We start from the raw sequence: 24,539 nt of genomic DNA, 5'->3' as shown, positions 1-24,539 counted from the left end.
TGAGGAAAAAGAAATAGAACATGGTAAGGTGCTATAAATATTTCATTTATGAAAACAATTACATTTAAAATTATATATATCTCCTGCTTTCTATCTCTCAAAGGAGACACATAAAGCAGCTAACATTAAAAATCACACAGTGTATACATTGGAACCTAAAGCATATAAACATTAAAACAGAATTAAATATGGGACTTATTAAAATATGGTTAAAACCAATAAATTCAAACCTGTTAAACTACAAAAAACAGCATTTTTTGGTTTGGTCTAAAAACCTTCCTCTCCAAAGGCCTGCCAGAAAAGAAATTTTATAGCCTGCCACCTGTCACGACCCAGGCTACAGAGCACCAATAACCATACGCAGAGGCCAGATTCTATCTAATATCTTTATTAAGGAAATATATAAAGTTAGTAAAAGCAAATGTAAAAGTTAGTCCAGAAGCAGACCTTTCAGGAAAGGTCAAAATTAGTCCAAAGAAACAATGTCCAATATGGAATATTAAGGTCCAAAGTTGTAATCCAATAACCGAAACACTCACTTTGCCAGGCAAAGTGAGGGGAGATGACAAGGTCCTTTAGTCCATGAACTTGAGCAAGGCTAGGAAATAACTTGATACTTGAAACAAGGCTTGAAACGTGGAACAAGGTAACGAGGAACAAGAACAAGGTCCGTGGAATAACTTGGTAAAATCCGTGAAACAAGGCAAGGGTTAGTCCTGGGAACAAGGCAAGATCCGTAGGTAAACAAAGGCTGGGAAACAGGAGCGGAGGCTGGAAACAAGGCAAGGCTTGAGCAGGAACGAGGCTTGAATCGGAGCGCGCTGTCCAGACACAACTCGCTCCGGAGGCTGACGAATTGACTCCGCGAAGTTACTACGCGGGTAAAACACCTATATAGAGTCTAACTTTCCCGCCGAAGCAGTTCTCTGGGAACCAGAAACGAAAGCTAAACTCTGAGACCAGATGTCTGACTCCTTAAAGATTCTCACGAAAAGCAGACTTAATTGGGTACATTCTTAGCTGCTATCCTCGCACTCCTGCGCGAAGCTGCTTCCAAACCCCTCTGTTGTTTACAAAACTCATGGCGAGAGAACACGGGAGATGTAGGCTCAGGGTTTGTTTGACATACTTCTGGGACACAACTTTCTTGCAGGTGCAAGGTTCCCAGATCTGCCTGGGAAAGATCTGGCTGAGAAGATTCCAGTTCTGACTGGGAAGGTAAAAAACCCAAGTTTTCTTCTTCATCAGGCATTACAATGTCATGAGCAGGACTACAAGGCCCATGAGTCATCACACTATCCCCCTCCTCAAGGCCCCTCCCAAACTGGGACTCTCTCCCCGAGGCGCGAGGTCGTGGCTTGGCGGGATAGGTTTGATGAAAGCGACGGGTTAGATCAGGAGCATGGACTGTGGAGGCGTCTTCCCAAGAGCGTTCCTCAGGGCCAAAACCCACCCAGTCAATGAGATATTGCAGGTGGCGGCGGTGAAAGCGAGAATCTAAAATGTCCTGAACCTCGAACTCGTCCTCCCCATCCACCAAAATAGGGACGGGGGCCGGCCGGTCTACATCTGGCCGCACACCATCCGCCGGAAGGAGCAGGGAGCGGTGAAACACTGGGTGAATGCGCATTGAACGTGGAAGTTGGAGTTTGAAAGTCACGGGGTTTAATTGCGCCACCACTGGATAGGGGCCAATGAAACGGGCATCTAACTTCCGGCAAGGGCGGTGGGAGGGCAAAAAGCGAGTGGACAGAAAAACCCGATCTCCTACCTTGATTTCGGGGCCCGGCTGGTGATGTTTGTCCGCGTGACGTTTATAGTCCTCCTTGGCTTGTTCCAGTTGCTGGAGCAAAAGTTGTTGCACCGCTGTGAGTTCCTGCAGCCAATCTTCTGCTGCGGGAACTTCTGAAGTTTCAATGACAGGGGGAAAGAAACGTGGATGGAAGCCGTAGTTTGCAAAGAACGGCGTTTCTTTTGTAGAAGCCTGGACTCCATTGTTGTAGGCAAACTCCGACAGTGGTAACAGAGAAGCCCAATTGTCCTGTTGGTAGTTTACATAACAGCGAAGGTACTGTTCCAAAGTGGCATTGGTGCGCTCCGTTTGCCCATCCGTTTGGGGGTGATGAGCTGAAGATAAACGAGAGTCTATGCCCAATAGTTTTTGTAGTGCCTTCCAGAAACGAGAGGTGAATTGGGATCCACGGTCTGTGACCAAACTCTTGGGCAATCCATGTAGTCTGAAAACATGTTGGAGGAATAAATCTGCAGTCTCTTGGGCCGTGGGAAGACCTTCACAGGGAATGAAATGGGCTAACTTGGTGAAAAGGTCCACCACCACTAGGATCGTGGTGAATCCACAGGAAGGTGGTAAGTCAGTGATAAAATCCGCAGAAATTATTTCCCATGGGCGAGATGGGTTAGGAAGGGGGTGTAGAAGCCCTGAGGGCTTCTCCCTTCTTATCTTGGAGCGCTGGCATACTGGGCAGGTGTTAACATATTTTTCCACATCCTTGCGGATCTTGGGCCACCAGAAATCTCTTAGGATCAAGTGCATGGTTTTAAATAGTCCGAAATGCCCTGCTGGTTTGCAGTCATGACACAGACGAAGTACTTTTTCCCTGCCCGGTCCGGGTGGGATATAAACATGATTTCTATAGCAAAGCAGTCCATCTTTAAGCGAAAAGGGAAAGTGCAGACCTTGACGAAGTTGGTCCTGCGCCCAGGCATCTGCTTGCTGACTAGCCCTGATTTCTTGAGCACAGATGGGCCCTGGATTAGGGGGAGTTGAATCAATGGGAGTGGATTTGGTGTTCCCCACTGTGAGCGTGGCAAAGTTCTCGGGTTGTAGTAGTTGGGATTCAAAGGTCTCCTTGCGTCCTGCAGCGTATTCCGGTTTACGTGACAGGGCGTCTGCTTGCTTGGTTTGGGCTGGGGTCACATAATGAATCTGGAAGTTGAAACGTTCAAAGAATAAAGCCCAACGTTGCTGCCTTTGATTTAGCTTGCGGGCAGTTCTTAGATGTTCTAGATTCCGATGATCAGTGTGGACTTCAATGGGAAATTTGGCCCCTTCTAGCCAATGTCTCCAAGTTTCAAAAGCTGCCTTTATGGCTAATAGTTCTTTTTCCCAAATGGTATAGTTCCTCTCTGGTGCGGTTAGTTGACGAGAATAATAAGCACAAGGATGAAGGTGATCTCCCACCGGTTGTAGGAGCACAGCCCCAATTGCCACATCAGAGGCGTCCGCTTGCACCACAAAAAGGGTTTCAGGATCTGGATGCTGAAGGATTGGCTGGGATGTGAATAATTTCTTTAGTTGCTGGAACCCTTTCTCTGCTTGATCAGTCCAGCGGAAGGGCCGTTTTCCACGGATGCAGCTAGTGATTGGGTCAGACCAGCGGGCAAAATCTGGAATGAACTTGCGGTAGTAGTTCGCGAACCCCAAGAATCGCTGCACCTCCTTCTTGTTAGTTGGCGCCCGCCATTCCAATACTGCGGAAACCTTGGCTGGATCCATGGAGAGCCCTAGAGGCGAGATACGGTATCCAAGGAAATCTACCTCTTGTAGATCAAAAGCGCATTTTTCCAGCTTGGCATAAAGTCCATGATCCCGCAATCGTTGTAACACCATTTTGACGTGGTTCTCATGTTCTGATTGTGATCTAGAAAACACCAAAAAATCGTCCAGGTAGATTATCAAGAACCTATCTAGATAGTCCTGGAAAATGTCATTGACAAAATGCTGGAACGTTGCGGGAGCTCCGCATAATCCATAATTCATAACTCGGGACTCGAATAATCCGAATTTAGTCTGGAAGGCGGTCTTCCACTCGTCTCCTTCTCTGATGCGAACTAAGTTGTAAGCTCCCCGAAGATCCAGCTTGGTGTAAACCTTGGCTCCTCGAAGTCGGTCTAGTAGATCCGAGATTAAGGGCAGGGGGTAGCTGTTCCGCTTGGTGATATTATTCAATGCTCTGTAGTCCACCACCAAGCGTAATTCCCCTGACTTCTTCTTCACAAACATCACTGGGGAGACGGCTGGGGATTGAGAGGGTCTGATGAATCCCTTGCGAAGGTTTGTCTCTATGAATTCCCTGAGAGCTTCTTGCTCTGGTTCAGTCAGGGAGTAGAGATGCCCTCGCGGGATCGGGGCCCCCTCCACCAAGTCAATGGCACAGTCATAAGGTCTATGTGGGGGTAACCTTTCGGCTTCTTTTTCATTGAATACATCCCAATACTCGGAGTACTTCTTTGGCAAGGTGATAATGGGCTCGGTGTCTGTGGCATGGCAGACCTTGGCTACGAGGCAATGATTTTGGCAGTACTTTGAAGCAAACTGCAGTTCTCTGTTGGACCAGGAGATGCTTGGGTCATGAAGTGTCAGCCATGGAATCCCCAAAATCACAGGGAAATGGGGAACCTCAGTAACAAAGAAGGAAATCTCTTCCATATGTTCCCTTATCCACATCCTGGTGGGTTCCGACCACTGGCTTACGGGGCCCGTCTTGAGAGGGCGACCATCAATGGCTTGCACCACACGGGCATTCTTGAAGTCATGATATTGTAATCCCAGAGAGTCGGCATACTCTCTATCAATGAAATTGTTGGTAGCTCCTGAGTCTATCATGGCGTGGATCATGACGGGTCCCCTTTTTGCTGACCATAAGGTGACCACTAGAAGGAACAGGACCCCGGTTGGCGGCTCTTGAACGGGTTTCTTGACCGGGTTGGCGAGCCTCTCTACGCCCGGTCGTTGGCTTCCCCCGCCGGCTGTGTGCCAGCCGCCTCAGACGCCCTCGTCTCCGTGGAGGACGCCGCCGCAAGACGGGCGGCGGGCTTCCCTTTGGCTGGGCACTCTCTGGCGAAGTGGCCCCCATTCCCGCAATACCAGCAGAGATTTAGGCGTTGGCGGCGGGCCTTCTCGGCGGCATCTAATCTGGGACGCACATTGCCCAACTGCATCGGCACCTCCTCGCTCCCTCTGGGGTATGAGGATGGTGGTGGGGGTCTCCACACTGGACGCGGCTGAACGCTGGCGGGAGCGGAGGGTTTTGCCCCAGCTCTACCGCTCTGGCCTCGGACCCACTGTTTTCTGTTGGCAATCATGACTTCAGCCCGTAAACATTGATCGATGAGTGCTTCCAGCGTTTGGGGAGGATCCACCTTGGAGATTTCCTCCAGCATTTCAATGTTGAGACCCTCCCGAAATTGTCCTCTGAGGGCAACATCGTTCCAGCCGGTGTTGTGGGCCAGCACTCGGAACTCGGCTATGTACTGAGACATGGGTCTGTCTCCTTGGAAGAGGCGGCGGAGTTTGTGCCCGGCGGCCTCCAAATTGTCCTCGATTCCCCAGGTCGCCTTAAGGTGGTCCAAGAAATGTTGCGCTAACCTTAGATGTGGGGAGGCTTGGTCGAACAGAGCCGTCGCCCAGTTAGCCGCTGGCCCGTCTAGGAGACTGTAAATCCACGCCACCTTGATGTCTTCCTGGGGAAACTCGGCATCACGGGCCTCTAGATAAGCTTGGCATTGGCGACGGAAAACATGAACCTTAGAAGCTTCTCCAGTAAACTTGGTTGGCAACGCCATGGCCGGAAGACGGATTCCGCGTTCCTTCAAACCCTTTATTTCCCCATCCTGTGCATTGAGCTTATCACGGATTCGGTCCACCTCATCCTTGTCGATGGTGTAGGTAATCGGCTGGCCGCTCGGCCCAGGTACGGTTCCGGTAGACATTCTGGCCGAGGTTAATTGGTGCTTAGGGTGGCGGAGTCAAACTGTCACGACCCAGGCTACAGAGCACCAATAACCATACGCAGAGGCCAGATTCTATCTAATATCTTTATTAAGGAAATATATAAAGTTAGTAAAAGCAAATGTAAAAGTTAGTCCAGAAGCAGACCTTTCAGGAAAGGTCAAAATTAGTCCAAAGAAACAATGTCCAATATGGAATATTAAGGTCCAAAGTTGTAATCCAATAACCGAAACACTCACTTTGCCAGGCAAAGTGAGGGGAGATGACAAGGTCCTTTAGTCCATGAACTTGAGCAAGGCTAGGAAATAACTTGATACTTGAAACAAGGCTTGAAACGTGGAACAAGGTAACGAGGAACAAGAACAAGGTCCGTGGAATAACTTGGTAAAATCCGTGAAACAAGGCAAGGGTTAGTCCTGGGAACAAGGCAAGATCCGTAGGTAAACAAAGGCTGGGAAACAGGAGCGGAGGCTGGAAACAAGGCAAGGCTTGAGCAGGAACGAGGCTTGAATCGGAGTGCGCTGTCCAGACACAACTCGCTCCGGAGGCTGACGAATTGACTCCGCGAAGTTACTACGCGGGTAAAACACCTATATAGAGTCTAACTTTCCCGCCGAAGCAGTTCTCTGGGAACCAGAAACGAAAGCTAAACTCTGAGACCAGATGTCTGACTCCTTAAAGATTCTCACGAAAAGCAGACTTAATTGGGTACATTCTTAGCTGCTATCCTCGCACTCCTGCGCGAAGCTGCTTCCAAACCCCTCTGTTGTTTACAAAACTCATGGCGAGAGAACACGGGAGATGTAGGCTCAGGGTTTGTTTGACATACTTCTGGGACACAACTTTCTTGCAGGTGCAAGGTTCCCAGATCTGCCTGGGAAAGATCTGGCTGAGAAGATTCCAGTTCTGACTGGGAAGGTAAAAAACCCAAGTTTTCTTCTTCATCAGGCATTACAATGTCATGAGCAGGACTACAAGGCCCATGAGTCATCACACCACCAGAAGAACAGTACTTTGACTTTGAAGAATATTTGTAAAAGATTTGCCAGTAATGAGAGCAAGAGAAATGTGTTATTAAAACCCAAGCATATTTTACAAGATTGCTGTAACAGACAATAGATGGATGTTGTAGTGTATTCTAACTGCAAGTTACTCAGGAGTTTAAACATATTAAGAAGGGGGGGAAGCTACATATGTTAAATTATGAGCTAATAGTGCTTGGGATGGGGAAAATCAAAAGAATTATCCAGAAATTATAAACTGCACAGGTACTTTAGGCCAGATTAAAACAGCATATGGTAGTTGCCTAAATACTTAAAAGAATCCACATCCTTTGGCATCCAAGGGATCAATAACAGAATTATCAGTAACAACTAATATTTTCCACAGGTATACATAATATCCCCTAATGCAAAGAGCACAATAAAACAAGCAAACAAACCCTTGTAAACTTAGAACACATTTCTTCTGCTTCTTTTATCAAGTTGGCTTTCAACATGTACTTTGCACATTTGGAGTTGATAAACCTGTCTGCCGTGTCCAGTGCCTGAGCCTCATCCATCCATCTTGCAGCTTCTTTTATGTTTCCGGCATGCTTGAAAGACCAAAAACAAAAACTGCACTTAACTCTAGTATGCCATGTTTTCTCCCTCATGTAAATTATAAGAATGTGAATGAATACGTCAGGAATGATACAGGACATTTCAGAAGAATTACAAATACCACAATGCATACATTTCTCGTCAGCAGGAAATCCTACTATTCTTAATAGGCCTTACTGCCAGGCTTATAATTCTGGACTATTTTCTTTTCATTCCCCATATATCTTTCAAAAGTTTTACCCAGCTCTTTGAAATTAGCTGTTTTGTGATTGATTATAGAATGAAGAAATTAGGTATAGCTGCTCAATAAAGCATACACTGCAGATTAACTGGAATCCTACTCAATGGCAAACAGCTGCCAAGCTCTCTTCTGATTAGAAATCTTAGTTATTCACTGCCAATGTCTCTGAGGTTTTGTAACTATGATGGCTACATAGGTACAGAACAGCTGATATTAGCAGCTGTCAAATGAGCAACAGAAACTAGAAATTGAAAAAAGCAGACATTTTGAGCTATTAAACTCTATATCAGATGTTTTCTTAGTGACCCCAGGGGAAAGCCAATCTGTCTCTGAATACCAGTTTAATGGGTACAAGAGCAGGATTGAACTATTACACTAATATCCTACATGTGGTTTTTGACATATATTTGACTGGCCACTGTGAAAAACACAATGCTGAGCTATGTCTTTTGGTTTGAACTGTTTACATTCTTAAGGATAATTTCTTTTAAAAGAGAAAAAGCCCTGTGTAAGAACTTTTGAAATCTGAGCATCCTTCAAATATAAGCAGTAATGCAATCATGAAGAGTAGCGCTGTATGTTGCAAGTCTGCAGCAATAATTAAAAATTTACCTTATAGATTTTAGCTTTTACAAGGAACAATTCTATCAAGGTTGGTGTGGATTCTATTGCAGCATTTATATATTCCAAAGCTATGGATGGCTGCCCAATTTTGTCATAGTGCTGTGCCAAGTAGTACTGGACCCACAGCAAGGTTGTTGGAGGTTCTTCTTTACCGTCATCTATTTGGAAGAAATTTTTAAAATTTAAAATCAGATTTCACAAAGAAAGAAGCCATTGGCATGGCTTCTGATCTCCTACTGGCTATTTGTGGATTGGATGGATTTGTAGGTAAGAAGCTAGAGTATTATTTCGTGTTTATGATTTCCATATGGTATTCCATAAACCATCCGTGCAAGTACATCATAATGAGAATTAGGAAGATGTTTCCAGAATGTATTTATAAGGAGATAAAAAAGTGCCTAAGGCACTAAAGCTCCACCACTCCTCAAAAGCATGGCAAAAATGCTGACTGTGCATCCACATGAGTAAAGCAGTTCTTCATAAAAGTCTCAAGCACAGAGAAGACTAGTCTTGGCAGCTGAAAACTGGATCACCAAGATAATCTAAAAATATAAGTTGCAGAACATTCTGATCTCAGAACTAGATATGTCTGCAGTAGAGGAGCCGATGGCCACAGTACAGGAAAGAAAGAGTAAAGGAAGGTAATGGAACAGAAACCAAGACACATACTCTATGGCAGAACTTTTCTAACTTTTCATGTTGGTGATGTTTTTTAGACATGCATCCTTTTGTGGCACATTCAGTTTTACTAGCAAACTGGATATTAAACGAATCCTTTATATGACTTCTCTCTCTCTCTCTCTCTCTCTCTCTCTCTCTCTCTCTCTCTCTATATATATATATATATATATATATATATATATATATATATATATAAAATATTTACTGTATACATAAGGTTTAGATATTTTTCCTTGATACTTATGTACTACAGTTAATTCTTGTGCAGTTTCCCTCTATAGCTGCTCCACATAGTCATCACAAACATCAGTGTCAACAGATTTTCTTTTCTTAATTAGAAACCTATCCATTTAATGGTAATTACTGCAACTCAATTAACAAATTGTGCAAATTATAAAAGTTATAACAGGACTTACACTTGAACAGCACCAGCACTCCACTTCTGCAGTGATTAAACCACTCTGGGTGTCTTTAAATAGAGGCTGGATAGCCATCCAGGGGTGCTTTGTGTGTTCCTGCCCTGGACTGGAGGCACTTTGGGGTCTCTTCCAGTCGAATCTCCTTTCATGAGGTTTTTGAACTGAGGCTGGATGGCTATGTTAAGAGAGCGTTGACTATGTCTTCCTGCCTGGCTGAAGGGGGTTGGACGATGCCCTGTGAGGGTCTCTTTTAATTGTGTTTCCCTTTCCACCAAGGTATTTACCTGCCTTTGTTTGTGGAGGCAGAGATTTGGGGGGGGGGGGGGACGGGACATTTTCCATATGTCACAGTTATGGACTCCAGGTGACTCAGAGTTTGGAAAGCTCTGTTCTATGTGTTGGTTGCTGTCTATTAACCATTCACACCATTTTCTTAATGAACGTACAAATACGTAATAACACAAATACTAACACAATGTTTGTAATACTCACCATTTGGGTTAAATAATCTGCAACTTTTCAGAGAAGTTTCATAACCAACCACCAGCTCTTCTATAATTGCAACCTATATATGGGAAACAAATATTTAATCAGCTTGCTAATATTTTACCTCAACAGACAATACAATCAAATCTGTCTTCACAAATCCCAAAATCATGAATTGACCCCCATACACCAGAAATGACAGTTCTGACTGTCATGCCATGTATACCTCCAAGGCTCTCTGGTGAACCTAGAACTATACTGGCTATAAAGGGACTTCAGCCCAAGGAGTGTTGAATGGATCCCTGAGCTAAAGTAGCTTTCCTTATTGCACCTGGAGTTGTGCAGTCATCTCCATTCAAAGCAAAATGTACATCCTTAGACTATCAAAGTTAATATTTTAAAATACATTACTGTGAATCTGTCTACAATTGTCTGTAAGGTTCCATATATTCTTGAAGAATTGTTTTAAGAAAATAGGTGCTTTCAATGATTGTCTGACTTATAATGGCATTATGCAAAAAAGCCCAAACTTTTCAGTGTTAGTTACCTTTTCTTTGTCTTTGTACAGTGATCGCAATGTGTTAAAGACTGGAGGACATCCTTTGCTGAAATTCATCCTCAGAAATTTGTCCAAACATTCCTTAAATTTCTCACCTACAAAGAAAAATATCATTCTTTCTTTAGCAAACATTACTTTAAACATTATCAACACATTCAGAACAACATTGATTACTGCCCATTTGCTAGGCCAAATGAAACATGACATGAAATGTCCACAATAAATATCTCCTGAAGTTTTCACTATGCTTTGCTTAGCCAAAAAGAAACAAAATGCTGCCAAACCACAATTCAGATCTGGAAAGCCCAGATTTCTATATAGGCAGCTGTTTACTTTCTTTGCTCTAAGAAGGAGACAAAGCATCAAAATTAACAATGAAATCACTTCAGCAAACAGAAAAATAGTCAATCTAGCCATTTACTATGTTAGTGTCAGGTCTAAGTGCCTGATAAGGTTACTTTTGAAGGATTATGATGCTGCAAGCAATTCTAACTCAGTATCACAATGAAACTCACCAGATAAAAAATTTAATGGCAGCCTTCTAGGAACCAGTCCTCTTGGGTATTTCATCCAGGCTTCTTCATAGATTTTAAATCGTTCTAACATATTAGCTAGGAGGGAAAAATTCTGTTACTCATAACAATTCGGGAGTGAGGTTGCCAATTCAATTTCAGCAATAATTGTGTTTACAAGAGAATGCATTAACCTTGATAATATCCATAGACATGCTCTTTCTAGAGCAACTGAGAATACGATGCGATGGGAAGAATGTTTGTGCACCAAAAAAGATAAGTTGCCATTTCCTTGTGGAAAATGACAAAAAGCTTTTACATTTCATAGAACACTTTTTTATTCCAAGATATAATGTTACCTGGTTTAAATGCTTTTTCTAAGCCTTTGTAGTAAGCCCAATTTTCAGGATTTCTTTCTTGTAATCCTCTGTATATCTCAGCTGCTTCTTCCAGCCTGCAGAGTTGTAACAGAAGTTCTCCTGTTAAAAATGCAGAATTATAAATCAACTGTGAGAGGATATTTAACACACACATATAGTCAATTAAGTAGATGTGCAATATCTGCCTCGTGTACCTTGCGTTTCTCCATCCGTCAGTTCCGATTACTGAGTCAATTCATTAAATGGGTCTACAGTACACATGGCTAATACAGTATTTACCCCATTATGCTTAGCCGATATATAGAAGATCAATAATTCATTTCTGAGATCAAAGGAATGCTTCATCAGAATTGATACAAGAATGCAAATACCTTAGATTTCTTAGGAATACTACTTGCAACTTTTTTTATGTTTTTTGAAATGCAAGAGGTTATTATAGATCAGTTTAATTTGAAAACTTGCTATTAGGAATTAGTAGAAAATCCCAGCAGTCTCTTATATGTGAGACAGGCTATATTTAAAAGTTGAATGTTTGAGTTTTTGTTCTGATTTAAAGATGCGGTCTAAAGATAAATCTAATTATGGTACATTTTTGCACAATCTTTCTACTGAACACATGCAAACAATGTAATGTATAACCAATTTTGTAAATTGATTAGGAATTTTTAAAAGCTTAAACACTGAAAAAGGTTTACACAACAAGCATTAATTTCAAGGCTTTAAGGATATTAATATATTGCCAGAAAACCGTTCATATTTATGATTGTATCAACATGTCAAAGCATACCAAAAAAACACAAAGAGGAGTAATATGGATCATGGATTGGATCCAAATTGAAGTATTAGGAATGTTCCCTCTTCAATTGTCCACACACACACAAGAAGTCTTTTCAATAGCACCCAAAATGTTCCAACTTCAAGCATATTAATTTTTGTTAGATAATACATTAAGCATAAAACTGAGACCAGTCTCCTTCAAAACATTGTGCTTGTCTTATCACTGCAACAGAGAGATGTAGAATACTTAACAGGTTATGTCAGAAGAATAATATCTATTACAAACAGAACATGTAGGAAAAAAATGTCTAACTGAACAATTTGAACCAATTGATATTTCCATATTTCACATTCCCATTATAAAGCAGTTTAGGCACAAGAAAATCTTAATGGTTCATTTACCTTTCGTTTCTTCAACCGCTAATTTATCACAGATCTGCTTTTCATAGGTACCAAGATGATCCAAAGCTTCTTTATAGAGTCCTGCTTCTCGGAGGACTTGATTTTGATATAAAAGTAGTTCACTGTACTCATAGTCAACTTTATCAGGAGATGTCTGTGTAAGCAGAAAATTATTAGGTACTTATACTTTTTATTTCAATACCCCAATTTATAAAACGTATTTCAATTAATTCTAATCCACCCAAAGACACCTGTATATGGAAATAGGCATAGGGTGTGGTCTATGTTTTTAAAGAAACATATTGGTTTGTCAAGACCACCTCCAGCCCTTAGAGAGATACAGTGTTTTTTGTCAAAAAGATAATACACAACTACCGGACACATAAGTGGCACAATTTCTTCTGATATGAATGATCACTTCGGAGGAAAGAATGTTCTTTCAAACAGTGTTCCATGTTTTTTGGAAAAGGTAAGTAAAAAGAGATATCACCAACCACAGGAAATTCCATAAGAAGATTCTGCTGTTGTATTTATTTATATCCCACCTATCTCTAAAACTAGGAATCAAGGTGGCTTACTTTTTAAAAAAAGAATACAGTTCAAAACATACTAAGAGTAATCATTAAGGTAAAATTAAATGAATAGGGTGGGGTGAAAAGTTTATTCCTGTTTGTGTTAAGATAACTAAAATTAACAAAATGCAACATTTCTTCTTAGACTAGATGAAAAGAATATTACATTTAAAAAAACAGTGTAAACAGATCTAGTGCTATGGTTACTTAAATGTCTGGCTCTGGATCCATATATTCTACCATTTTTGAGGCTCCTCCAAAATAGGCAAATGTATCAGGATGGCAATTGAAGCTGCAACCTTCAAGAGTTTTTAAAACATTCAAATAAAGTTTCTAGTGTCCTGGACTAATCCCCAGCACTGACTTTAAAAAATTATTCCCACCAGTAAATGGGTTACTTTTTCATTCTGAGATGTAGCAGAATAAAAAGTGACCTTCTCTCTTTATTTTTCTTTTGTGTGTGTGTATATTTCCCTCTGTGATTCGGCACTTTTGCACTTTAACTCTCTGAAATCCAAGTACAGGAAAACAATCAATTTCCAGATTTTTTTGTGAGGGAGGGGACACTTTGGTCATTCTGAATATCATGCCAACACTGCAGAATGCCCCATGTTCACAGCCACTGCTGGCAGAATATGACCAGTCCAAATTTTATGGCTACACACTTTATGGTGACATCTATGGAGCCTCTTTTTCTACTAAAAGAGCAAAACTCTGTAGGAATCCTACTATCACTTAGCTGTCTAAACTTTTATATCTTGGGCTTCTCCAAACTCCCTGGAGAATGTTTTAGTGCTAAAAAAAGAAAAAAAGAATATTCTTTACTGGAAGTCTAGTCTTCCCAAATGTGGGATTCGGAGAACTATAGATGCCAAAAATCATCTTCTCAAACTCTAGACTCCTTCACAAATCATCCAGGGATAATGACAACTGGAAATACCTCAACCTCATTGACAAATTTATTTAGCAAGTTAACTTTCAAAGCTCCCAGACAATGGGAGATTGTAACTGTTGGTTAAAATAAAATTAAACTACAGGCTACAATTCGGAAGCCAGTTGATTATCATCAAGATTTCTGGAATGGATCAAGAAAATTGGAAGTATGGCAGCCATGTCAATACACATGTATTTTTACAACTGCCATGTACAAAATCTTTAAATCCTAATAGACAGTTTCCAGTTATAGGCATGCTTGTGTTAGCAAACCCCCTAAAGCAGATGTCTCTATTCCAGCTCTCAAAACCTGCTCTGTAGTGCTGGGAAAACTCTTGAACAGATTTTGGAGCAGGGAAGGAAAATACATACTGTTAAGCTGTCAGATGCTAGTGCAACACTGAATTTATATTATATTTATACCTGAATTTCTAGTTCTTATCATCACACAATTTAGATACATATATAAAAATGAACAATACCTGCTGAGTCTTCCTAAATTCTTCCAAAATCTTTGCTGCCATTTCATAGTCTTCCAGCAGATGATAAGCTATAGCATAGCCAATCCACGATGCTCGCTGTGCAGGTCGAAGCTGAAGTAACTGATACCTAGTTTCCTGTAGAGCAGCAAGAATATGCCATGTTTACATTATATTCCTCTTGATTCACTACTGAAATAAACATTTATCAAAAAATTAATGATGTATAAGATTCTTAGAGAAAACTTATTATGGGCAAAAACCAAGCAAGTCCAAAATCAAGCAGCACTGATTTGGGGCTTCATAACAAAGGAAAACAATGGACATTTCTTTGTGCAGAACTACTGCAATCATCATTGATGATTTCCAAATAACTTTTTCAAATTTTGACATTTCTAGTAGAACACTGAAGAGGGATGTATGGTCCTTCAGATATTGATGGACTGCAATTCCCATCATTACTATAGGATATGATGGATATGGAGTTGCAATCCAATATCTGGAAGGGTGAATCTTCCTCACCTTCATAGCAGAAAAATAAAGTTCAAGCACTTTTGAGACTCATCACTCCTAGAACAGGAAATCTATACACAACAATATTAAGGCTGAAAATGAGGTAAAAATGACAAAAGTGAGGTGAAAGAATTTTTGCACATGCTCAAGATACTCTTGAAGTCTCTTCTTTACTCACCCTGTAACCTTCCAGATCCCTCATTTGAATTTGTAGTAGGGAGAGGTCTCTCAAGATTTGGAGATTGTCCTTATCCCATTTCAGAGCATTCCTGTAACATTTGATGGCCTCGTCGTATTTCTTGTCTGATCTTTGGAGGAGCCCATAAACATGCCAGCCTGAAAACTTTAGTTAAGGACATTAGATTTTCAATAACTGACAAAGCAAACCTTAATTTAGCCTCATGTCAATTTCTACTGATGCGCATTATGTGCATTATGTTTTTATTACTCTAGAAATGAACACTGTGCCGTCCGCCAGACAATAAAAAAACTATAAAGCTGAAACGTGCCGTCCTTTATCCGGGCGAACTGCAAATCCCTATAAGCTGTCCTAAAAATATTGAACGACTGAGTCTGGAAAACTTCAAAAAAAAGGATGTTTATTCATACAAGGTTGTAAACCTGGCACAGATCTTAAAGTTACAGAAAATGAAACAAATTTCTATAGGTTTTAGTTACAGAATTATCCCTGGTTCCAGAAGGCAAAGGTGATTATAAAACCACTATACCCTAATCACGCTGTCTATATTAGAAGGAGAAACTCTTTCCTTCCCTATCTTTACAGCAAAGATTAGTTCTAGAAGCGACGGAATAACCCTGCTCCTCTAACTAGATTTCCTATTCCAGATCAGTATAATTCAATACTTATCTAATTTGGATAGGCTTAGATTGGCCTGGTTTTGAGGATGATTTGTCCCAGTTAGCTTTGCACAGCTGCAGCACGTTGGAAGACTATAGCCAAAATGAGGCTCCAAAATGGAGACTAGACCCTGGTAAAAAAGGGCGGTCCTAAGATGTTGTACTCTTTGACCAATCATTGCAAAGAAAACTGCAGCCAGCTCTTGCAGACTCCAAGCCACCTTTCCTGGGCTTTTGCAGCCAGAGGCTGAAACAAAATGTAAGGCAAACCATCGTCCTGGGGGACGGAACAAACACACATAACGAGACACTTATCTGAATTTACATGTAATGAAAAATACAAAGCTGTACTGTAGAAACAGAAAGGTATATTACTGATTTTTTAAATTATCAAGGCAGTTTTGAAATAATAAAGTAATATGACTGCTCAAGCATTTTATTAGGTTGAACAGACTTTAAAATTACGTGAGGAATGTACTAGCTTTTTGTCTAAAAATAGAGGTAATATTTACAATATTATTATATACTGTTTTATAAATCTAATCTAAAGTACACATCAAAAAGGATACAGACATGACTCCTCAAGTCATTTCGTAGTCCTCTACGCACCAATTCATATGCCTCTTCCTTTTTACCTAAACAGTTTAAAGTTAGTCCTTTCATTGCCAGGGTTTCTAAAAAGAAAAGGAAATGACAAGCCAAGTCAAGTCACAATCAAAAACAATCTGAAGTTGATTCATGGCCTGTTCTTTTTCAAGCCATATCTGATAACAACTTGTAAACACAGGGAAAGATCCAATGTACTTTTCATCTAGTATAAATGTAAACCCATTTGTTCTATACCATAGTTATTCAACTGACTGTACAATGCGCACAGCAACCTTGAGTTCACCAGCTGGGAAATGGGCAATCGGTTCCGCACCCACCAAGTCAAAAGCAAGAAGGCCCTTTGTGTACTTGAAAAAAAATGGCCAGATTGGAGGCAACACTTGCACAATCTCTGGGAAAGTGTTACATTCTGTGCAGTTATGTTTAAGATGTAAGCTGTATTTCAGCAGAAGGGATTGGCAAGCCACTTCTGAGCAGTCTTTCCCTAAGAAAACCCTAAGAAAAATGGGATTCTGGCCAGTTTCCTGGTTTGGATAAAATGGAAATCCAGAACAATCTGATACATCCTACCATGTTTATGTGCATCACTAATATGTTGCATGAAAGGCTTCCTCAAATCTTAGCTTATTAAACCAAGGTATCATCACACAAATAGGCTCATAAAGTAACTCGGTCTTTCATATCCAGATACAGAATATCTACAGATTCAACCATCCACAGATTGAAAACATTCCAAAAGACAAAATCAAAAAACCAAACCTTGATTTTGTCATTTCATATAAGAGACACCATTTTATTATGTCATGCTATATAATGGGACTTGAGCAGCCACAGATTTTGGTATCCTGGGGCGGGGGGTGGTGGTGGTTCGGGAACCAAACCCTAGTGGACACTGTAATGTATTAGAATTTGTTTGTCATAAACACTTCTTAGTAGCTAATAGCTTAACACAATCCAAAGTCTAAGCAGTACTACACACTTTACTATAGTGATATAAACCATGTTTTATACACCCACATTCATGCCTATGACAAGCAAGTTTTAGCAGAATTTAATTTTTTTTCTGGCTCTCTCTATGAAGTGCAAGAAATCTGGGGCCATAAATCACATCTTCCCATTCTCTAATCCCTTAAAGGAGCTTTGGGTATGTGTTTGTGGGATATTAATGCTTTACTGCATTGGCTCCCCAAAGCCAGCCCCCAATAACTACTGTGATGTTATTAGTCATGGTTTCTCTTCCAAAGCTAATATCAGCTTGGAGAGACAGATCAATTTGCATGATGGGAAAATTAAATCTCCTGCTGCTGACATGACACCAATCCAAGTTGTTCCCCTGTTTGATGCAGCTTCTTTTAGGCAAAGAAAAAGCCAACCACACACTTTTCATAGAAACTATTGGTAAAATACTCACCTCCATGTTCTGCAAACTTGGGATTGGAAAGAATTTGTTTGCAAAATTTCAAACCATTCCTGTATTGTTTATGTTCATAACATCTCTGAAAGTAAATAAAATGCAAAAATTATTAATGTCTCACTCTGCAAAAATGTCACAAACAGAAAATATATACAGGTATACCACTTTACGCCTACCCAATTAGATGCATTAGCTTTTAATTAGTTCTAGAATTTTTTTTCCTATTCCTATTGTATTCTATATACTATTAAACATCAGGAGCTTCACGGAATAAAGAATACTGTTTCTCCAAATTATGCAATAAAAGGATAGAATTGAATAGTTGTATGCAGAAATAATTATTGCCTTTTCCTGAACACTATTCAGCTTATTGCAATTCACCATTCATTCAACAGGTAACACCTTCCAGAACAGATGGCTAAATGAACAATGCCTTATTCCAAGTTCAATTGAAATTTCCCTCTCCCCAAAATACTAATCTTAATTTACAAATTATCTAATATTTAGCAATGAGGAACCTTCCTTAATTTTAAATGGCTTAAAGGTCATAGTATAAATGCTACTTAAACTCAATGGAAATAGATTTCCTAACACAAAAAAACCCTATTCAACATTTCTTCCAGATGAAGAAAACGGTGTTATTTCTTTAAAGTCTTGGTAGTTGACTAAAATCATGAATAGCACATTCCCATTACATCTGAAAGCAAGCACAATCTCCCTTTAACAAAGCACTGCAAAAATAATTTCAAGCCTAGTGACTACCCTGTTTCCCTGAAAATAAGACATCCCCGAAAAATAAGACCTAGTAGAAGTTTTGCTGAATTGCTAAATATAAGGCCTCCCCCGAAAGTAAGACCTAGCAAAGTTTTTGTTTGGAAGCATGCCCAGCGCCTGCCAAACAGAATACCAGAGCATGCAGGATTGGTAAATGTACATACCAGTTGTACATGGAAATAATGGTAGTAACAAGAAATTCTTGATAGGATTCACAGTTTGTCTGGTTATGCTGGTTTGTGATGACAACTACCGTAGAGTATATAATAAATGTTCATTTTTTTGTTCAACAATAAATGTGAATTCTTCTTCATGGAAAAATAAGACATCCCCTGAAAATAAGACTTAGAGCATCTTTGGGAGCAAAAATTAATATAAGACACTGTCCTATTTTCGGGGAAACACTGTATCTTTTATAGAGATACATAGCATAAGCAAGAAAATTTACTTGAATCTAGTGCTCATCTTTTTTGGCTAAATTACATAGCCAAAAGTGAGGTGTGCATTAAATTCTATGGTGTGTTAGAATCACACACTTAAACGTGCCTGTGAATTCCTATGCTAGTTTACTAGAATTCCATTTTAAGTGTTATACTCTGTGACTGTAACACTGTGTTCCATCAACGATAGCAGACATGGGCAAACTTCAGCCCTCCAGGTGTTCTGGACTTCCAACTCCAAGAAATCCCAGCCAGCTTACCAGCTGTTAGGAATTGTGGGAGTTGAAGTCCAAAACACTTGAAGTTTGCCCATGCTTGAACTATAGGAACACATCCAATGTGATATTGCCATCTAATCACTAGTGCTGTGGAACTTTCTTTTTCCTCTGTTCCTCTACTTGAGATCTTTCATCCTTCCAGAGCAGAACTCTATAAGAGCTCAAAGGAATCAGTCCCATGTTTGGTTTCAGTTTGGTCTATAAAATACCATATAGATTCAGGCCATAATTTTTGTTTTTGATTGGACAATCAAGCCAGATAATTGACTCACCAAGGTAATGTCTAACTGAAAAACCCAGGACAACCCAAAGAGACCGATAAGAATATTTTTTATGTACAATACAACAACTTCAGATTCATTGGTTAGCAGTGTACAACTTACTCTGTATATATTTTGTACTTCAAATAAAACTGATAACCTGTACATAAGATTGGCAAACTGAATACAAGGCACAATATTTTCAAAACACTGGGGGGCAACATCCTTCAATCATAATTTTACATTCTATAAACATAAAATTTACAGGAGAAACATCAATTTAAGAAGCTTAATTCTGTTAAGTCCCCTATCAATTCCCCCCTCTCTCTATATATATATATCTGGGGAATAATAATGTATTATTTTCACATCAAAATTAAGAACATCTCATGGCCCATCCTGTAGCTTAATTAGATTGTTTATAGAATCAGAATGCAAAAAGCTCACTAAACTACCTTCTTTCCTTCCCACACAGATCTTTCATTACAGCAGCACAAGGCATCCTATTTCCAATGCATCAGCATACTGGTGCAACAACCAAGTTGTGAATATAATAAAGCCATATGGCACCTTTAAGACAAACATGTTTATTATGTTGTCTATCAAAGTATATGTCACAACAGGTAGCCTTTAAGGCACCACAAGACTTTCTACTCATTTTACTGCAATAGGTTAAAACTTCTTCTCTTTTTATAAAAAGATATATATTGCAAATGAAATTTGTTTTTTCAATTCTTAGTGAAATTTGTCCCATATTAAAATTACTTCATGCTCATTAACATTTATAGTCCATCTATGATCCATCTTATACAGCCAGAAAAATAGTAACCTTAAAAAGGTGAATACATTTCATCATTCTGTGGAGCATATCCCAAAGATGTTATCAGTGACTCTCCAGGGTGTGCCCTAAAGTGTCAAGCTCACCTGGAATAATAGCAGCATGTTTCCAAATCTGTACTTAACAAATACATATGGAGTGTTTTAAATTTAATCAGAACAGAGGTACAATGGAACCAGAAAATATGAGGGGGGGGGGGGAACCTATATAAAGTACCAAATAAGCTACTTGACGCTTTATCCGGGTGTGTGTGTGAGAGAGAGAGGGTATCTTTAGCTCAATCATTCATCCTCCCAAAATATTTGGTCACCAGGTGGTCAATGTACTTGTAGAATGCTACATGATCACTTATACAGCAAATAGAACAATATACAGTATCGTACTTTCTCCATTGGGTTAAACTATGAAATATGATCTTCCTGATGCAGGAGTCTTAAGGAGATGGATGGTGGAATGTTTCAGAAAATAGGTGAAGGTATTAGATGTCTATTAGTCTGGATTTTTAGCCAATGCTATTATTAGTCAAAGATCTATAATAACTATCAAAATATCATATAAAGTGACTGAGTCACATATCAGCTTGGTTTGTTCCAACTGCACCACTGTTTTCTCCCCCTACAAGATCTCAAAGGTGAACAGAGGAGTGGTTTGTGAAAAAAGGAGAGGAAAAGAAGAATTGGAAACAAGAAGAGAAATGAAGATAAACATGGACATGTATACAAAAAGATATGGGACAGAGAAATATCTTGACTCTGGTTGATGACCTAAGCCAGGATCTCGACAAGGAGAATTGTGGCTTCTGTTGTTCTTGTTGCTTCTGATTGACTTCTCAGGGCGGTTCCAGGCATCAAAAAAGGGGCTGTCCAGACAATGTTTCTGGAAGCCGCAAATAAATTTGCCACAAAGCAGGAAAACCTTGAGAGGCGTCAAGGTGTGAAAGCCGGAAAGGGAGGTATAGTGCGGGAAATGAAAGAAGAGGAGATACTGCAGGAGGTTTTGCAGCAGTGTCATCATCCTAGGAGGCAGGGGTAACAGATTTAATCTCTGAGCAAGGTTCACCACTTCATACCCAGTCAAAAATAGTTTCAAAAATTGTATACTCAATCACTGGCATTTCTTACATTCAACCCTATAGACATATATAGACAAAAAACCTGAATTCAACTCAGTGAGACATACATTTGAGAAGATGGATATATAATTGTTATAATCATTAAAGCTATATTTTATGTGTGCGGCACTTTGGAGTGCTTTTCTGAGCCGCCTGAGTCCATTCAGAGAGATGGTGGAGGAATATAAATGAAGTTTTATTATTATTGTTGTTGTTATCATCATCATCATTCCAAAGAGGACCTTAATTCTCTTTACAATTAAACTCAAACCACCATTGTTCCTTATGCAGTCATATGATATATATTCAGTTTTTGCACTGTGTGCTTGACATAGCATGGAATTCTTCTATCAGCACAACTGTTTTCATTAGTGAATCCTCTTTTTAATCACAATACATCAACATTTGCTCATGGGATCGCTTTTTAAAAGTTAAATTATCAATTCATATTGACTTTTCTTAAATGCATATATTCAAGATATCACTTGGAAAAATAATCCTATGTTAAAAATGTTTTGGAAGAAAATAAACTTCTTTAACAATAGCAGAAAAAAGTTTAAACACAAAACTTTTAAAGACAGATTAACGGCTCTAAAAATGGCAACCAAAAAAATACATTGATTTTAACTTCATGCATTTTAATTCTATCCTAACAGATACGATTTCCCTTGCAACAAGCATGCAGTTCTGTACCCACAGCCATTTTATAGCAATGATGCAAATTATACTGGAAGATATATACTGAAAGGGTATCCAATTTCAAATTTTAAAAAAAATGCTTTCTGCCACTGTTTTTACATTTTAATTCTTGCTTCTAAGATCCATCTTGGAGGTTGTATAAATCCAATGCACATTTTGTAGTGGCCATTTATTCATTCAAAACTGTTGACTCATTTAAATATGAAAGGAATCTGTACTACCATAACATATGACACTGCTTCTCAGTAAGAGAACAGTAACATGAAAGCATAATTCTGCCATCTGCTCTACTATCTTTTGATTTTTATATGTGGTTTCTGAAAATGATTAATCCATTTGTAAGCTAAAAATTGGCCTATCTGGCTTTCTGAATGTAGAAGGCAACCCCTACTGATGTTTATCTATCTTATTGTCTATCCCTGGAAATCCTCCAGTGTCCACTAGATGCTAAATGATTATAACCACTTACAAGAGATATCTGGTGACAAAAAATTATAACTGAAGTTTGTGAATCCTTAGTTTATAATCATTGTTGCTACTATGATAACAAAATTCTGGCATGATTTACATTCTGTAAGCAGCAAAGCCTCCTAAAGAGCAAAGACAACACTCCAACTTACTCCTTTCTTGTGTATACAGTGTTCCCTCACTTATCGCAGGGGTTAGGTCCCAGGACCACCTGCAATAAGTGAATATCCGCAAAGTAATGTATATTTATACATTACTTTAGTAGTTATACACTATTTTAAGTCTTTATCAACCAAGTGTGTTGATAAATTGGCTCTTTCTCCTCCCGTTGCCGCTTGGGCTCCTTTTCTCTCCCTTTGGCTTCTCTTTCCTCCCTTCCTTAGGCTGTAAACTGTAATTATTAATTATTTATAATATTCTTTTAGTTTATTGAAAAACCGCAAAACAGCAAATCCGCAAAAAGTGAATCGCAAAGTAGTGAGGGAACACTGTATAGTATGACCCCCCCACACCAACCCAAATACATCCCAGGTGCCTTCGAAGACCCAACATGATACCTGAACCCAAGGATAATAGCATACCCTATATTTTGACTATACTTGGGTGGAAACGTATCACAGAATCACAGTGGATGGAAGACCTAGAGAGAACCAAAAGGACTTCAATGTATGTGGTATTTTTTCAGAGAGGAGGTAAATGTAAAATACAAAACTTTATTTATACTCTGATTAACACACTACCACTGAGGCTGTGAACCTAGAGAAGCTTTAAATACTAATTACTTGAACACTGAAATGTATCTTTCAAAAGAATAGATGTGAAGATATTCTATTTTTCCTATTAAGCACAATTCAGTCATCTTTTGCTTTTGACATAAAGTTTCCAAATTGATTTGCTCTTGGCCGCAGAATGGCTTGCCTGCTTTTCAAAGCCCATTTACACATTTGGCAATGGGATGTTCACAACTGCCTCACCCACCTTACGTGATTTAATACCTACTATAGCAAAAACAAGCAAATCCCCACAGGTATGAGAGTGATATACACAATGTAGACATTGTACAAATAGGGCATGAAATTAGCACATGCTGCCATTGGGCCATGGATTGTATGCATGTTGTTAACATTTAGATCAATTATACAGAGATGAAGTAAGCATGATAGATATGTGGGGGGACCTTATAGTTGCCTGTTGAGTTATGGTACCCACAAATTTCCTAAGGGTTTTTCTAGGCAAGAAAATAGTCAAAGGTGGTTTGAACTGTCTTCCTCTGAAATATAGCTTACAACATTTGGTATTTCTTGGTAGTCCCCCATCCAAGTATTAAACAAGGCTGACTGTGCTTAGCTTCCAAGATCAGATGGAATCCAGGGCTTAAGTCAGCTTACTAGATGTGTGAGACTTCAGAAAATGCTCCCCCCCCCCCACATTTCTCCTCCTGACATCTCCAAAGTATAGCATGCCACCTGTCCTATAACTAAAGGTTGTTTCTCTTGCAATTTCTTGAAACTGCAAGGATAGATGTATCTCCATCCTAGTTATTAGCCCAGCTTAAATTCAGCGCTATGCTTTCAACAGCCCAGTAGTGTAACAAGATAAGATTTTATTTTTCTTCTAGCTCTTTATGCTGCCATAACTCATATGCAATTATATGGGTTCCTGAAGCAGGTTTGGAAGGTACATTCAAGGGGCTGAAGGGGAGAGGATGAATTGCCCTCTCCTAGTTCAGCTGACCAAAACAGTTTCATCAATAAAATAACCACACTGAATTCCACACTATGCTGAACTATGAGGAATAAATGAGTGCATGAAAGCAAAACTACAAGTTCAATGACCAGGCTTTAAATAGGTGTGAATTT

At 39.6% G+C, this 24,539-nt stretch overlaps 1 protein-coding gene and 1 long non-coding RNA gene across 2 annotated transcripts in view; both read right to left on the bottom strand.

The window, feature by feature from the left end:
- On the bottom strand, positions 1 to 7,187 carry LOC134299128 (uncharacterized). Its single transcript, XR_010006272.1, has 2 exons — positions 6,752 to 7,187; positions 1 to 322 (listed from the first exon to the last, which is right to left on the bottom strand). It is a non-coding gene; the product is annotated as an uncharacterized LOC134299128 (long non-coding RNA).
- Positions 1 to 24,539, bottom strand: part of naa15 (N-alpha-acetyltransferase 15, NatA auxiliary subunit) — a 44,086-nt gene that overhangs the window by 15,036 nt on the left and 4,511 nt on the right. The window contains exons 2-12 of the mRNA XM_003221656.4: positions 17,810 to 17,894; positions 16,359 to 16,463; positions 15,110 to 15,267; positions 14,422 to 14,556; positions 12,435 to 12,588; positions 11,235 to 11,354; positions 10,879 to 10,974; positions 10,352 to 10,458; positions 9,811 to 9,883; positions 8,207 to 8,376; positions 7,194 to 7,346 (exon numbers count right to left, since the gene is read on the bottom strand). Coding sequence (XP_003221704.1) covers positions 7,194 to 7,346; positions 8,207 to 8,376; positions 9,811 to 9,883; positions 10,352 to 10,458; positions 10,879 to 10,974; positions 11,235 to 11,354; positions 12,435 to 12,588; positions 14,422 to 14,556; positions 15,110 to 15,267; positions 16,359 to 16,463; positions 17,810 to 17,894 — 1,356 coding nt within the window. The remainder of the gene's footprint in view (positions 1 to 7,193; positions 7,347 to 8,206; positions 8,377 to 9,810; positions 9,884 to 10,351; positions 10,459 to 10,878; positions 10,975 to 11,234; positions 11,355 to 12,434; positions 12,589 to 14,421; positions 14,557 to 15,109; positions 15,268 to 16,358; positions 16,464 to 17,809; positions 17,895 to 24,539) is intronic.

The sequence above is a fragment of the Anolis carolinensis genome, chromosome 5 (assembly GCF_035594765.1).
Source record: "Anolis carolinensis isolate JA03-04 chromosome 5, rAnoCar3.1.pri, whole genome shotgun sequence".
Taxonomy (NCBI): domain Eukaryota; kingdom Metazoa; phylum Chordata; class Lepidosauria; order Squamata; family Dactyloidae; genus Anolis; species Anolis carolinensis.
The sequence above is the reverse complement of the archived record's forward strand: the minus strand, read 5'-3'. Positions and strand labels throughout refer to the sequence as shown.